The following is a 16,665-nucleotide window of genomic DNA, read 5'->3' on the forward strand; positions in this document are numbered from 1 at the left end:
CTGTCATCCTTCATCCGTAGAATGTGGCCTAGCCATCTCATCCTTTCTTTCATTATAGCCCTAGAAAGCAGGATTGAATCACATTTTTCGTATAACCTACTGTTTGAAATACGGTCAGTCAGCCGGGTACCTAGAACAAAGGTACCCAGAACAAAGGTACCCAGAAGGTTAGGTTAGGTTAAGTTAGGATCTATAAAACAGACAATAATCGGTTTATTGCTCTTTGTATACGGAGACAATTAGCTTCGGCTCAGTGGAACTGCATTGTAGCTATATTTTAATAAGTATTTATTTGGTATTTTGGGTAGGTTAGGTTACATTTTGCATGCAACCCCGCTATACTTAATCCCAACCCTCCTAATATGCAAAAATACAGCCCAAATTATATTTATCCTAACTGTCTCCAAAGCTTCTTAGTTATTTCAACCCTGTACCTGTCGATCCAAATTCTCGAGTATGTACTGGCTAACAGATAAGTACCCAATATCATACTATTGTGTCAACTGACTACATCTTCCTGCTCTTCGGCATAGAGGTCCATGGCCTCCATTTGTCACCTCCCCTAATTCACACTGTAATATGACTCGAATTGCCTTTCCTAATAAGCCTAAAGCTTCTTTTGCTTATATTCCTAGCTGTATTTTCCTCCTTAACACATGTTCTGCTACTTCACATGTTCTGCTACTTCACATGTTCTGCTACTTCACAGACCGTTTTACCAAAATAATTCCAACCGGTCTCTAGATTGTCAGACTCAAAACCCTATTTTCATATTCAACCATTCTTAGAGAACTCTTAGATACTCCTCCTGGAATCTATCAATGTCATAACTACCCGGAAGGTAGTTACCCTTCCTAAATCGCAAATTTAAATTAATTTCAGATAATACTAGAAAAGTAATGTGTACTGGTGTACCCCAGGTACGGGGCATACAATACTAAAAGCTAACCTCATGCAACACTGCATTAAATGCTATAGGGAAGGTTGAGCTTCCCGATGCTATATTAAACGCTATAGGGGAAGCTGCACTTCCACGACATTGCATACAACGCTATAGGACATCAACATCATAAGGCACTAGCACATCAACAGGGAAAGGTATAAGCCTGATAGATTATATATGTCTAGTTCTTAAGCTAGCTATCAAACAGTTCGTGGTAACGAACTGTAGTAAGAAGCGACCCGGCTCAATAGTAAACGAATCTCTAAAAAACGGAATTTTGATGCTAATAGATACATTAAAAGAATTGGGTTTTTATGCTGATTTCAAATATATAAGTTTCATCAAATTCAGTCTTACTCATCAAAAGTTTGAAAAATAGGGGGAAATACCCCTTAGAAGTCATATAATCTTAACGAAAATCACACTATCGCATTCAGCGTATCAGAGAACTCTACAATTGAAGTTTCAAGCTCCTATCTACAAAAATGTGGAACTTCGTATTTTTTGCCAAAAGACTGATCACGGTGTTTATTTGTTTGTTTGTTTTTTGTTTTTCCCAGGGGTGATCGTATCGACCAAGTGGTCCTAAAATGTCCCGAGAGGGCTCATTATAACTGAAACTAAAAGTTCTAGTGCGCTTTTTAAGTGACCAAAAAATTGGAGGGCGCCTAGGCCCCCTCCCATGCTCAATTTTATCCCAAAGTCAACGGATCAAAATTTTGAGATAGCCATTGTGTTCATCATAGTCAAAAACGTAATAACCATGTCTTTGGGGCTGTCTTACTCCCCCACAGTCCCCAGGGGAGGGGCTGCAAGTTACAAACTTTGCCCATTGTTTACGTACAGTAATGATTATTAGGAAGTGTACAGATGTTTTCAGTTTTTGGTCGGGGGGGTTGAGGGGAGGGGGCTACGTGGGGGGATCTTCCCTTGGAGGAATTTGTCATGGGGGAGGAGAAATTCCATGAAGGGGGAGCAGGATTTTCTAGCATTATTCAAACAAAACAATGAAAAAATAAATATGAAGAAGTTTTTTCAACTGAAAGTAAGGAGTAGCATTAAAACTTAAAACGAACAGAGATTATTACGCATATGAGGGGTTTATCTCCTAAATACCTCGCTCTTTACGCAAAAGTATTTTTAGTAATTTCAACTATTTATTGTGCGGCCTTTGCGATTCAGGAATCATTTTTTAAGAATTGGGACAAAATTAAAGCTTTAGTGTAAAGATCGAGGTATTAACGAGGGGGCAAACCCCCTCATACACATAATAAAAATATACGAATATAGAAGTTCGTTAAGTAAGTTAATTCATAAGTTAAGTATATTTTTTACTAATAAAAACGTTCGTTAAAAATTAGAAAAGTAGTTGCCTGTTTAAGTAACCGAAAAATTGGAGGGCAACTAGGTCTTCTCCCCCACCCCTTTTTCTCAAAATCGTCCGATCAAAACTAAGAGAATGCCAATTAGCAAAAAAAAACTAATACGCAAATTCCCTCCTCAACGCCCCGCTCTTTACGCTGAAGTTGTTTTTACTGTTTTAAAAAGTAGATTTGGGAGAAAGAGTCAAACTTTACCGCAAAGAGTGGGGTGTTGAGGAGGGAACAGCCCCTTTCATACACGGAGTAATTTCTATTCGTTTTAAGTTTTAATGTCGCTCCTTGCTTCCAGTTAAAAAAAAAACTTGTTTTTTATGTAATCTTACTTAGACACTTGTCAGCTGCACTAAAACACCTGGTCTTAGCTAATAATCATGTGTAGACCTGATTTTCGCTCAAGTAAACGCAAGTTCTAAATACATTTGGTCCCCATATGTAAGAATGACGCAACATTTTTCTTTTAACTTATTGAAGAAAAGTTGTTTATTATTTTCGAGCATTAAAAAAGCTCAAACGTAGACCGCACACCGTGGTGCCCCTACCATAAAAAACACCTATTTTATGCTTCAACTAGTATAAAGATTTCCTCCTGCAATCGCCCCTTCCCAACCTCCACATATTTTTTTCAACTCCAATTTTTATTAGATGTTAAAACTAGCAATGTCCGCGAAGAGCAGGGCACATCTCTCCGGTAATCTATTCACCTCTTCTTTCTTTTACGATAAGTTGTTTCTTCCCCAGAATGGGCAAAGCCCTTTCTTTAATTTTTTTCTTTAATTTCTATTTCTTTAAATTTCTCTCCAAAGACTTAAAATTTTTCACTTTACTCGATAATTACCCCCGTGCACTGACAAAAGCTTAGAAAATTGTGCTTCTAAGGCAAAATACTTGTAATTATTGTCCTTTCTTCAGCTTAAATTGTATTCCCTTGCCCCAAAATCCACCTCATCTTCATTTTCTCATTTTAGTCCCAGTATGGTTTGCTTTCACTCGTTATTAACAGGTAAGTTATAATTTGTTTTTGCATATATTATTATATTTTAGTCCAATTACGAAGTCTATTTTGACCAATAAAGCATAAAAAAGCTTGTTCCAGGGCCGCACCCTCTCCAATATCTTTTATGTAGTAGTATGAATTTCCAGATTTCTTTTACCTTTATTCAATTTTGTTAGTCGGAGGGCGATATTCCCACCTTGTTTTTTTTGCAATCAGGAAATTGCAAATACTAGAAAAATAACTTGGTTTTTAAAAGTCTGGCGGGCATGGCACCTTTCCCCCTGATTATTCAATTTTAACCTATTCAGATTTTTTTGTAATTTGTCCCCCCCCCTCTCTCTAAAAAAGCGATTGTTTTCTTCTTTAAAAAAAAAACAGGATAGTTCCAATCTCTTATTTCCAGTCTGTCCTGGCCAGGATATTTGCCACATTTGCCGATTATTGCCGACTATAGTTGTAATATAGTCGGACTGTTCCATAATTGATTGTATTTGTATTTTGGGAAAGTAAATAAGTATAACAGCACTAGACCCCCAAGGTCCAAACCAGCGGGGTAGACCTCCGTTTCGTAGCCCTTCACTCAGGAAGTGCAATGGGGAGGGGGTAAATTTTATCCCTTGTTGATGATAATGATGAAATGGCGGAGCTAGATTAAATTGATCTGCATGTGGTGCTAATACTGATCTCGTACAAGATCAGGAAAGTCAGAAATGCTACTGCATGAACGACTTTGTGTCTGTTCTCCTTATTCCATTTTAATTATCTATTTTCTTCAGATAGCTCCAACTGTTGTTCCCTATGATTCATTCGATCCGGCTGAAGATGCAGAGAAGCTGAAGGCTGCAATGAAGGGTTTTGGGACGGATGAAGAAGCCATTATAGCCATTATTGCCAAGCGTTCTAATAGCCAACGGCAAGAGATTATACAGGCCTACAAAAACTGCTATGGAAAGGTATGATTTGATTTTGCATACTTATAAAATATGTAGGTCTAAATGTCCATAATAAGTTGTGAGAAAAAACAAGAGCTAAGAGCTCATATGGCACTTGTGACGAGGTCGGAAGAGCCGAGAGCTCATATGGTACGAGGTCGGAAGAGCCAAGAGCCAAGAGCTCATTAAGATCTGGTCACCCTTTCGTAAGTTACAAATACCTCAATTTTCAAAATTACCTCCCCCCTCCCAATTCCACCAAAGAGAGCAGATCCGGTCCAGTTATGTCAGTCACGTATCTTAGACAGGTTTCTATTCTCCCCATCCAGTTTCATCCTGATCTCACCGCTTTAAGTATTTTCTAAGATTTCCGGTCCCCCCAACTGCCCCCCCCCAATTACGTTTGATCCGGTTGAGATTTAAAATAAGATATCGGAGTTACGAGGTCCTTCTAAATATGAAGTTTCATGAAGATCCGATCACTCCTTCGTAAGTTAAAAATACGTTATTTTTCTTATTTTTCAGAATTACCCCCCCCCCCCCCGCAATTGAGCGGATCCGTTCCAATTATGTAAATTGCGTATGCAAGACTTTTGCTTATTTTTCCAACCAAGTTTCATCCCAATCCCTCCAATCTAAGCGTTTCCCATCATTTTAGGTCTCCCCACCCCAAACTTCCCCCAATGTCACCAGATCCGGTCAGGATTTAAAATAAGAGCTTTGAGCCACGATATCCTTCTAAAAATCAAATTTCATGGAGATCCAATCACCCGTTCGTAAGTTAAAAATACCTCATTTTTTCTAATTTTTCAGAATTAACCCCCCCCCCCCCCCAACTACCCAAAAGAGAGCGGATCCGTTCCGTTTATGTCAATCATCTATCTAGGACTTGTGTTTATTTTTCCCACCATGTTTCATCCCGATCCCTCCACTCTAAGTGTTTTCCAAGTTTTAGGTTTCCCCCTCCCAACTCCCCGCCCCCATCACCAGATTCGGTCGGGATTTAAAATAAGAGCTCTAAGACACGATATCCTTCTAAACATCAAATTTCATTGAGATCCGATCACCCGTTCGTAAGTTGAAAATACCTCATTTTTCTAATTTTTAAGACTTACTCCCCCCCAACTACCCCAAAGAGAGCAAATAAGTTCCGATTATGTCAATCATGTATCTGGGACTTGCACTTATTTTTCCCATCAAGTTTCATCCCGATCCCTCTACTCTAAGTGTTTTCCAAGATTTTAGGTTTCCCCCCTCCAACTCCCCCCAATGTCATCAGACCCAGTCGGGATTTAAAATAAGAGCTCTGAGACACAATATCATTCCAAACATCAAATTTCATTAAGATCCAATCACCCGCTCATAAGTTAAAAATACTTCATTTTTTCTATTTTTCCGAATTAACCGGCCCCTACTCCTCCCCCCCAGATGGTCAAATCGGGAAAACGACTATTTCTAATTTAATCTGGTCCGGTCCCTGATACGCTTGCCAAATTTCATCGTCCTAGCTTACCTGGAAGTGCCTAAAGTAGCAAAACCGGGACTTTAGGTTTTCCCCCTCCAACTCCCCCCAATGTCATCAGATCCGGTCGGGATTTAAAATAAGAGCTCTAAGACACAATATCATTCCAAACATCAAATTTCATTAAGATCCAAATACCCGCTGATAAGTTAAAAATACTTCATTTTTTCTATTTTTTGCGAATTAACCGGGCCCCCACTCCCCCCCAGATGGTCAAATCGGGAAAACGACTATTTCTAATTTAATCTGGTCCGGTCCCTGATACGCTTGTCAAATTTCATCGTCCTAGCTTACCTGGAAGTGCCTAAAGTAGCAAAACCGGGACCGACAGACAGACCGACAGACCGACAGAATTGGCGACTGCTATATGTCACTTGGTTAATACCAAGTGCCATAAAAAGGTACACTCTTTCAACTGTAGAGTATTTTGACAGTTTTTATCAGCAGTTAGTTTGAGCAGATGAATCTAATGGAGCTTTGTATACCTTGGTGAGCTAAACACTTGAAGGCTGACGAAATAGTAGCAACGCTGCTTTGGAGGAAGTCTTGATGGTTTGAAGGTCGTCATTGACCTAAGGTACCTCTGGCCTGTACCCATAGCCATGATGACTGCAACATAGAACAATTCTGTTTACTATATTACATGGAATGCCTCTTCGAACGTATTCCTTTGTACGAACTACAACTATCACTTGGCCCATCATAAAGGGATCATGAAGTTTCTCTGCATCTGTATGTACTGGTTTTGGAAACTAAGATCGGTAGCCATATCACAAAAGATGGATTATGATAGATTCTTTACAGTCTAATCAAATTTGAAGTTTTTGTTTTATTTAGAAATCACACACAAAGAAAACCAAAATTAAAATTTGGATTAAAACTTGAATTAAAATTAGAATTTGAATTAAAGTCAAATGCTTGTGGGCATCAAGCCATGGCTAATTGTAGAAAAAACCAAGACAGATAGTCTGATTGAGTGAGAGGCAAATCTGGCATTGAGATGGATTATGATAGATTCTTTACAGTCTAATCAAATTTGAAGTTTTTGTTTTATTTAGAAATCACACACAAAGAAAACCAAAATTAGAATTTCGAAGGTTCCACCGATCCTGGAAAACTAGCTGAATATCTGTCTTCTGTTGCCCTGCGACAGAAATAGCTCTACTGCCGAAGGAATGATGCATTTCAGTGGGATGTTGACTCTGAAGTAATAATTTCCCTCATCAGGCCAAATACAGCTAGACTTGAAAATGTTGTACTTACCAGCTCTTTGGGGCCCATTCCTCAATGTCAAACCTGCCAGAGAGCCATTATTTTGGGAGACAATATGAGAGTGCATGAATTGTTATTGGGTATCTTGCTATATTTGGCTCAGCTTCAACCAGAAGGCATATGCCTCTATTTTTACCGATTATCTCTTACGATAGGCTCCTATCCATGCTGGCCTAAGAAAATATATGCACCTTGAACTATCATGAAAAACTGCCCTAGCTCCAAAAGACTGCCACATATTGCTAAAGTAGAAATTAAAAAACGAGATTGTAGCTTCTGTGTCGTCTCTGTAGCCAGACAGGAAGGTGGCAGTTACTCTACGGTACCACAACAAAGTGGTCTATATTTCAACTGCAAAGAAATAGAAGGTAAGAGGGAAGATGAGAGGGACGTAATATCAACTTTAGAATATCAAATATGCAACTTTAACTATCATGAAAAACTGCCCTGGCTCCAAAAGACTGCCACATATTGCTGAAGTAGAAATGAAAAAGAACGGGATAGTACCTTCTGTGTCGTCTCTGTAGCCAGACAGGAAGGTGGCAGTTACTCTATGGTATCACAACTAAGTGGTCCTCCTATCTTTTACCTGAAACGCAATAGAAGGTGAGAGGGAAGAGGAGAGGGATAGAATATTTTCGATCACAAAATATGTGGTATAGATCTTAATACTGATTGTTTTTCCCATGGACAATTGTACGTTGCATGTTCGAGGGTCGGTAAACCTGACAATCTATTTATATGCAGCGACAATTGGACAGCGAAGAATGTTGTATATTCGCAAGTTTTCCGCAGTTAATTTGTATTGTATCTATCTATCTATCTATCTATATAAAAACGAGTTGTGTGTATGCATGTTTGTTTGTTTGGAAAAAGAGCGTTTGCATATGACGTCATTATTAGTACATACGGCTTTGTATATGCACAGACAATGGGAAAGCCAAAAATGTTGTATATTCGCAATTTTTACGTAGTTTAACTCCTGCAGACGAAATGAATGCTTGCCTGAAAAATTCTAATTTATGGGCACACGTAAAAATATTAAAATTAACTACAAATATACGTGTCCGATTGCAAAACGATGACTCTGGTCAAACATTTTCAGATCAATTGCTGGCAATTGGAAACGGAAAGCTCCCAGTAGTGGGAAAGCCAAAAATGTTGTATATTCGCAATTTTTACGTAGTTTGAAACACATATATAAATCTATCTATATTCACAGGTGGGACACAGGGACACAACTACAATGGCGCGTAACTAATATGGTGCGTAACGACTTACGCGCGGGGGGGCTTGGGGGGCGCGAAGCGCCCCACCAACTAGGTGTTGGGGTGGCGCGAAGCGCCACCCCAACAGCTAGTTTCGATATATTTCATTGTTGAGTCTTGTGATGATGTCAATCTTCTTTTTTAAAACAGATTTCTGCTTTCTCAACTGTGATGAAATTTAGTTTTGCTTGAATGATAACAATGCAATTGTACTTATAAATGTTACTTATAAACGATTTTCAAAGGTGGATAAGAATGGAAGGAAACATAAAATCTGATTGACATAAACATACTGCATATTATAAAGTAGGAATTTTGTGGTTTTAGTGTTTTCTTTTAGTTTTATATATTTCTAGAGCCATATCTGGGGCAATCCGAAGGGAGGGGCTAGGGTGCATTGCCAGAAAAGCGGCCATGATATTCGGAAATAAGAAAACATGAGGAATTTAATGGTACTACTTTTATTTGTTTAGAATGCTTCCTTCAGAAAAAGCCGACCACTAAGTGTTTACCAAAAAGATAAAGTTTCTCTTACCTAAATCATCTCCTATCTTCATTGGAAGAAGACAGTACGAATTTGGATACTTGCCGTACTCTAAAATAATAACCTTGCACGCCATCTATGATTTATAAATAATATCGTTGTCCTTTAAATACTGTCTAGTAAATGTTTTGCATTCTTTTGAAATTTAAATTAACTTCTAAAGAGAATCATAATCCATTGTATTCTGAGATTTAAAAATAATATTAGTCTTCGTGTAATTTAATAATGTGACGGCTACTCTTCAAAAAATATCACAATTTCATTAAAATCCAATAACAGGTAGAGTCTCAATGATGTATGATTCCTCTTGAAACGACGGCCAAGCCAAAAATAAGTAACTTTTTTAAATTCCGAAAAACTTTAGCGTGAAGAGCAAGGAGTTGAGGAGGGGGCAATCTCCCTTGTATGCTTAATAGTATCTGTTCGTTTTAAGTTTAATTTTGCTCCTTATTTTGAGTTGAAAAGACTTGTTTTTTTTTTATTTAGTAAGAAGAAATATCTGTTTTGGGAAGAAAGATATTTTGTTTTGTTCTATAAGAAACAATCAATTTTTAGGCCACCAAATTTAATTTTACTGACAGACTTCTTCAGTCCGGTCTTAGGAGGGTCTACGTGCCCCTTTGCGTGCAGTTAAGGTTATACTATGTACTTATATGTTCCGGGTAATCTCTTCTCTGCAAACATGCCTGACGTAAAAGGTGAAGTGAAGGCATTAATCGGCCACAAGAAGTGGCTGCTGTAAATATTTCACTTTTTAAATGTCTCCAGCATTTGATTAAGTACTTGAAGCAAGAACTAGGAGGACACTTTGAATATGTTGTTGTGGCTCTAATGATTTCTCGAGTCAAACATCTCTGTATTATATATTTCAATATTTGTGGTTCTTAGTCACAAACTGACCTGCTTTTGCCTTTTTTTGGATACATTGTTATCTGCTTTTCCTTGATTGTGATCAAAGGAAAAGCGTTTGCTGGACTTTATCTTTGATCTTGTAAGCAAACGCCATCATTCATTTGCAAAGCAAGGGAGGAAAGTGATATATTTCATTTTTTCAATTTTTGTTCTCAAACCTTGCTCGTTTAGGACCTTCAAATGATGAAATTGAAGAAATCTCTGAAGCTTGTCAAAGATTTAAGCATAAAAAATGTCAGGTTTTGGAACGGATTCCAAAACCTTGCTCGTTTAGGACCTGTTGGCAATCATTTACAAGTATTTTTTAAATATTTTTCAGGACTTGATTAAGCACTTGAAGAAAGAACTAGGAGGAGACTTTGAAGATGCTGTTCTCGCTCTAATGACTCCCTCGAGGGATTATATCGCCACTGAGCTTCATGATGCGATAGAAGGATTGGGAACTGACGAAAGTACACTGATAGAAATTTTGGCTGGTTGCTCAAATGATGAAATTGAAGAAATTTCTGAAGCTTATCAAAGATGTAAGTATAAAAAAGTTCTTGTTCAGAACACTAGTACAGTTGACTCTAGCTAACCCGAAATTGACAGGGCCACGATTTTCCTCCGATTTACGTATAGTTCGATTTATCCATAGTTAGAGTTATAAAGGTAAAACTAGTAAAAATTCGAGCTACAGAGGAACAAAAATGCTAAATTTTAATCCTTACAGCCACTACAAAGTTAAGAATAACCTTATTAGGTTACTATAAACTTAACTAATAAGTCTTTAATTTCAAGTTTCAAGACATGACTTTCAAACGTCAATAATAAATTTAGTTTGCTAGGAAGTAGACACCTGTCCATTAACGGAATTTGATACAAAATATGTTTAGCAAAATTAACTTATATGAAACTTCACACGTTGCAACCTGCATACGGGAGTTTCGACTAACAAAGGTCCGTGGTAACAACTTCGAGATACAGACGTAAACTTTGACTTCTGGAGGTAAAGTGAAAAATTATATGATGACTTATCCACTGAATTTCAAGCTATAGAGGTAATTTAGGGTCACTTCGACTTACAGATTTAAAATATAATGACAAAAATTATTTTGAGTTATGTAGGATTTTTTCTTTGACTTAGACAGGTTTTTCCATGGGGATTGAAAATAATTCGAGATATTGAGGATTTCGAGTTATCGAGAGTCGACTCTATTAGTTTTTTACTCACTCTTGAATGTAATAACTAAAGGATATTTCTGAGATCCAGCGAAGAATTTTCTGCTAACATTCTAATCCAAGAAACGTCTTCTAATGCGCTAAGGGAAACAATTATATTATGAGTAGGCTTCATAGTAGGCTTTTGCTATTGATTGTAGTTATTTTTAGTTCCCAATAATATTGAGTTTTGCTGTCCCTTTTGGAATTGAGTTTTCTTACATGTACTTGAAAGCGCACTAAGTGCGCTTTCAAGTACTTACTTGAAGTTGCCTTACTTGAATAGAAAATTTCTAGCGTCTTTCAATTTATTAAATAAGTCCTGTGCTGGCGCTTTGGATTTGATCTCAGCTTTGTTATACAGGACGCATAGATCGAACTCGGCTGCAGCAATGCACTACAGGGCTTGGAATTTCATTGCAGTGATGAGATTATGCAAAAGTGTCTCCATGTTAATCCAATTAAGAAGAAGAAGAAGAAAGAAGATTCATCAATTGGCGTCCTGTTGAAGACCAGTCGAATTGGTCTCTGCTTCGTAATACGCGACCTGCAGTTCGATCTCACCTGCAGTACTCACGAATCTCGTGACGATATTATGCGAAAGAATCTCTACGGGAATCAAAACAAGAAGAAGATGAAGAACTTATCAAATGTCAACTCGGTGATATCACAATGGGATTGATCTCTGCTTGGTAATACGGGAACTAGTGTTTGATCTCAGCTACCGTACGGCCTGAAATTCTATGGAGATATGCATTAGCGCCTCTAAATAATGAAACAAGAAGATGGAAAGGAAGAAATCTGTCAGATACGTCTCAACTGTATCAAAATGTCTCAACCGGAGACCCGCTCTCTGGTTGAGACATTTGATTTAAACAATTTAGTTACTACTGCTATTCCAATTAACTGTAATGAGCGCTAAAGAGAGTGGCTAGTAATTGTATTGGTCGTTCTCAAAATTAGGGTCGAATTTAGTTTGTCTTCATGACAAACTAAATTCGCTTCTTCAATTAGGTCACTCTGTTTCCGCTTGTCTTATATGATCGCTATGATAATAAGAAGCTTTGTGAATTGCAAATGTTTCTTTTTCTCAAATAAAGAAATAGCTAGGATTTGCAGTTTTGATATCAAAATTGTCTATCTCTGAAACAAAGCAAAAGACTTATTTGTATAAAGGGCTGTTCGTTAAAGACAATCGAAAAAACAAATCGCATTCCAAATTATTGGTTGTTCTCATAATAGGATTGATCTCTGGTTGGTAATACGGGGACAATTGTTCGATCTTAGCTTCCGTACGGCCTGAAATTCCATGGAGATATGCATTAGCGTCTCCAAATAATGAAAGAGAAAGAGGAAGAAACCTGTCAAATCAAATTAACTTGTTTAGGTCAAAGACCCGCAAAATTTACTATTAAAATGTTTTAGGATCCATTTGAGCATTTAATCTCGCTCTCCGTTTGAGACATTTGATTTAAACTCAGTTTAGTTAATATCTGCTATTCCAATTAACTGTAATGAGCGTTAAGAAGCGCGGTTACTAATTGTATTGGTCGTTCTCAAAATTTGGTTAAAGGCACAACATAAGAATACTTGTTGGAGCTCAAAAATAATGAAGGAAAATATTTAAAACCAAAGAAACAATTACAATCCAAAATATATATTTCCTCTGTAGAGAACAAAGCTCTAAGGGCTGGAAGACAACTAACGTCACGGAAGACAAGGAACGTCAGTATGATCGTTTTCGATGATTAAAATACAGTTAATACTTGAGCTACGCAAGAGGTTTTTTTTTTAATTTCGTCCTAAAAATTGAATTTGTTGCTAGCACTTGTTGGTTAATATTGCCAATAACGTTGAACGTTTTCTGTCCATGTGTCCATCCTATTTGTTGATGCTCTTAACCATTACGAGGAATAAAGTTCATGTATGAAAATAGAAATCGACGTTGGGTTCATACATGTTGGTTCTCTTAAGCCAGAAATTAAAAATTCGAAGTATAAAAATAAAACTTCAAATTTCTTCATGCAACAAATATGGACTGTTTGTTTGTTTGAAAATTTATTTATCCTATATATTTTTACCCTTTATGCTTTATTTAGAGACTCCGATATTTGAACTTTCACTTCTGAAATTCCATAAAATCACAATAACCTCGAGCTTCGACACTTCAGGCATCGGGCGGTCAAACGATTGGTATTGGTGTTTGCTTTTTATTGAATTTTACTAGACATTTTTAATACAAAGCCTGAAATCTTTAACGTTCGATGTTTCATTATTTATTATGTAAAGGAATTTTAGACGTATTTAATAATCCATCTGTAATAAAAAAAAACTATATTTAGCTCAGTTAAGCTACCTTGCCGTAAGGCTGTATCCAAAGTTTTTCCAAAATAAAAATTAATACAAATCTTAAAAACTGATAAAAGGATTACAAAGGCTTTACTTTTCGTATATCTAGAGTGCGTACTAAATCATCCAGTTGAACAATCTACTGAATTAATTGTCAAGTAAAATAAACCGAAATCCGTAATCCTTATTGGAAATAGTATGCTTTATCTGTTTTGGAAAAGTCTTGGCATTAAATATTACTGATAAATTAAATAAACATAAAATCATATTTGGTCTAGGATACCATAATGAGATAATCAATTTATTCTCTTTGAAGGGGTTGGGGGGGGGGAGGGTTAATTCTGAAAAATTAGAAAAAATGAGGTATTTTTTACTGATCGGATCTTAATGAGATTTGATTTCGGGAAGGATATCGTGTCTCAGAGCTCTTCTTTTAAATCCCGACCGGATCCGGTGACATTGGGGAGAGTGGGGGGACCTAAAATCTTGGAAAACGCTTAGAGTGGAGGAATCGGGATGAAACTTGGTGGTAAAAATAATCATAAGTCGTAGATACGTGATTGAAACAACCGGAACGGATCCGCTCTCTTTGGGGGAGGAGGGTTAATTCTGAAAAAAATGAGGTATTTGTAACTTACAAAGGAGTGATCGGATCTTAATGAAATTTGATGTTTAGAAGGATATCGTGTCTCAGAGCTCCCATTTTAAATCTCGACCGGATCCGGTGAAGGGAAAGTTGGGGGGGACCTAAAATCTTGGAAAACGGTTAGAATGGAGGGATCGGGATGAAACTTGGTGGGAAAAATAAGCACAAGTCCTAGATACGGGATTGACATAACCGGAACAGATCTGCTCTCTTTGGGGGAGGTGGGGGGAGGAAGGGTTAATTCTAAGAAATTAGAAAAAAATAGGTATTTTTGACTTACGAAAGAGTGATCTTATCTTAATGAAGTTTCATATTTAGAAGGATCTCGAAACTCAGATCTCTTATTTTAGATCCCGACCGGATCCAGTGTCATTAGGGGGGGGGGGCGGAAATCTTGGAAAACACTTAAAGCAGAGAGATCAGGATGGTACTTGGTGGAAAGAATCTTGGCACAAGTATCTTGGCACAATATCTTGGCACAAGTCCAAGATAGGTGTCTGACATAACCGGACCGGATCCGCTGTCTTTGGTGGAGTTTGGGGGGGTGGAGGAGTCATTCGGAAAAATTAGAAAAAATGAGGTATTTGTAACTTACGAACGGGTGATCAGATCTTAATGAAATTTGATACCTAGAAGGATCTTGTGCTTTAGAACTCTCATTTTAAATCACGACCAGATCCGGTGACATTGAAGGGATTGGAGGGGGAAACCGAAATTCTTGGAAAACGTGAAAATCGAGTTATCTTACGAATGATTGATCGGATCTTAATGAAATTTGATATATAGAAGAATCTTATGTCTCATATGCTCCATTTTCAATTCGAATCGGATCCGGGGACGTAGAGGGCTGGAGGGGGGAAGCAGAAATCTTGGAAAACCCTTAGAGTGGAGAGATCGGGATGAAACTTGATGAGAAGAATAAGCACAAGTTATAGATACGAGATTGGTATAATTGGTACGGATCCGTTCTCTTTGAGGGAGCTGGGGGTTGTTAATTTGGAAAAATCAGAAAAATTGAGGTACTTTTAACTTAAGAATGGATGACCGGATCTTAACGAAATTTGATATTTAGAAGGAACTCATGTCTCAGAGCTCTTATTTCAAATCCCGACCAGATCTTTTGACATTGGGGGGAGTTGGAGGGGGAAACCGGAAATCTTGGAAAACGCTTATAAATGTCGTAGATACGTGATTGACGTAACCAGACTGGATCCGCTCTCTTTGGTGGAGTTAGATGGTGGGGTTCAGTGCTTTGGTGCTTCTGGACGTGCTAGGACGATGCAAATTCGTAGGCATGGCATGGGATGGGATGGGAGGTGCATAAATTGACTTAATAAAGTCGTTTTCCCCGATTCGACCATCTGGGGTCTGAAGGGAGAGGAAAAATTAGAAAAATTGAGGTATTTTTAACTTACGAGTGGGTGATCGGATCTTAATGAATTCTGATATTTAGAAGAATTTCGTGACTCAGAGCTCTTATTTTAAATCCCGACCGGCATTAAGCCTCTGATTTTCCTTTTAAAGCAATCTATTGATTCTTAGAATTTTGCTAGAGCTCATACCATAAGAGCTCTTGGCTCTTTCGAAATCATCACAAGTGCAATATGAGCTCTTAGCTCTTGTTTTCTTCGGCATTTTCCATGTATAGATTATTTTGTTCGCGTTGAAGAAGAGAGGTGGTTGTCCTCTCGAAATATTCGCTTTGTGTGTTTTTTTCAGTATTTTCGTTTGGCCTGAAAAAAACCCCATTTTTGATCGTTTTCTTTCTTTATATAATGGCGGGCCATTGTGGTTTGAGAAATTATCTAGTTATGGCATATTATATCAATTAGATTTTTTTATTATTATTATTAAAAAAACACACATAACAACAATAATAATAAAGATCCTAGAAGCGAACTTGTTAAGGACCAAAACAACAACAAAAAATTGAAAATGAAGAAGAGAGAAAAAAAAAGAAAAGAGAAAACATGGGTAATTAAAAGCAAATTGAAAAAACATTTAGAGAAATATAATATCAAGATTTTAGTACATTGTTATATAGCGTCCGAAAACTTGTGGATAGCTCGACACTGGAGGGTATTAAATTCCATTGAAGTATAGATTTATAAATTGGGGATCGCTGGGCGGAACTAGATATACACTTCGGGACAATGAAGGAACGGTTGGATGAACGGAGACAGTGGCCTTCAGAATTATTACTATTAAAATAAGATAATAAGTGAGGAGGAAGATTTTTATGGTAAGCGGAGTATGCAAGGGATAGATTTAATTTTTTGATGATTTGTTCAAAAGGGATAATACCAAAATCGGAGTACAAGTCCTTGGTGGGATATAGTCGTGGCAACCGAAAAACTGCTTTGAAGGCACGGTTTTGAGCAGATTTTAATTTATTGGTAACTGAAGGATTTGTGTTTACCTTTTTTAGTGTATGATACGTCGCTTGAAGATGCGATCGCCGGTGACACTTCTGGTGAATTTAAGAACTTGTTGATTGCACTAGTTCAGGGATCAAGAAAAGAGGGCTCATCTGTTGACGAAGAGGCTGCTAGAGAAGATGCTGAAACCCTTTATAATGCTGGTAATTATTCAAACCTCCGAAGGGTATTTATTCACACCCGATTGCTTAACATGGGGCTGACACTAATAATATTCGCTCTTCCTGTGAATTTAGATGAAAAGCTAATCAGTTTTAGTTGAT

General features: G+C 37.4%; 1 protein-coding gene across 1 annotated transcript in view; it reads left to right on the top strand.

The window, feature by feature from the left end:
- LOC136034393 (annexin B9-like) overlaps positions 1 to 16,665 on the top strand; it is a 59,261-nt gene that overhangs the window by 15,557 nt on the left and 27,039 nt on the right. The window contains exons 2-4 of the mRNA XM_065715539.1: positions 4,096 to 4,272; positions 10,089 to 10,293; positions 16,393 to 16,545. Coding sequence (XP_065571611.1) covers positions 4,096 to 4,272; positions 10,089 to 10,293; positions 16,393 to 16,545 — 535 coding nt within the window. The remainder of the gene's footprint in view (positions 1 to 4,095; positions 4,273 to 10,088; positions 10,294 to 16,392; positions 16,546 to 16,665) is intronic.

The sequence above is a fragment of the Artemia franciscana genome, chromosome 13 (assembly GCF_032884065.1).
Source record: "Artemia franciscana chromosome 13, ASM3288406v1, whole genome shotgun sequence".
In the NCBI taxonomy this organism is placed as follows: Eukaryota; Metazoa; Arthropoda; class Branchiopoda; order Anostraca; family Artemiidae; genus Artemia; species Artemia franciscana.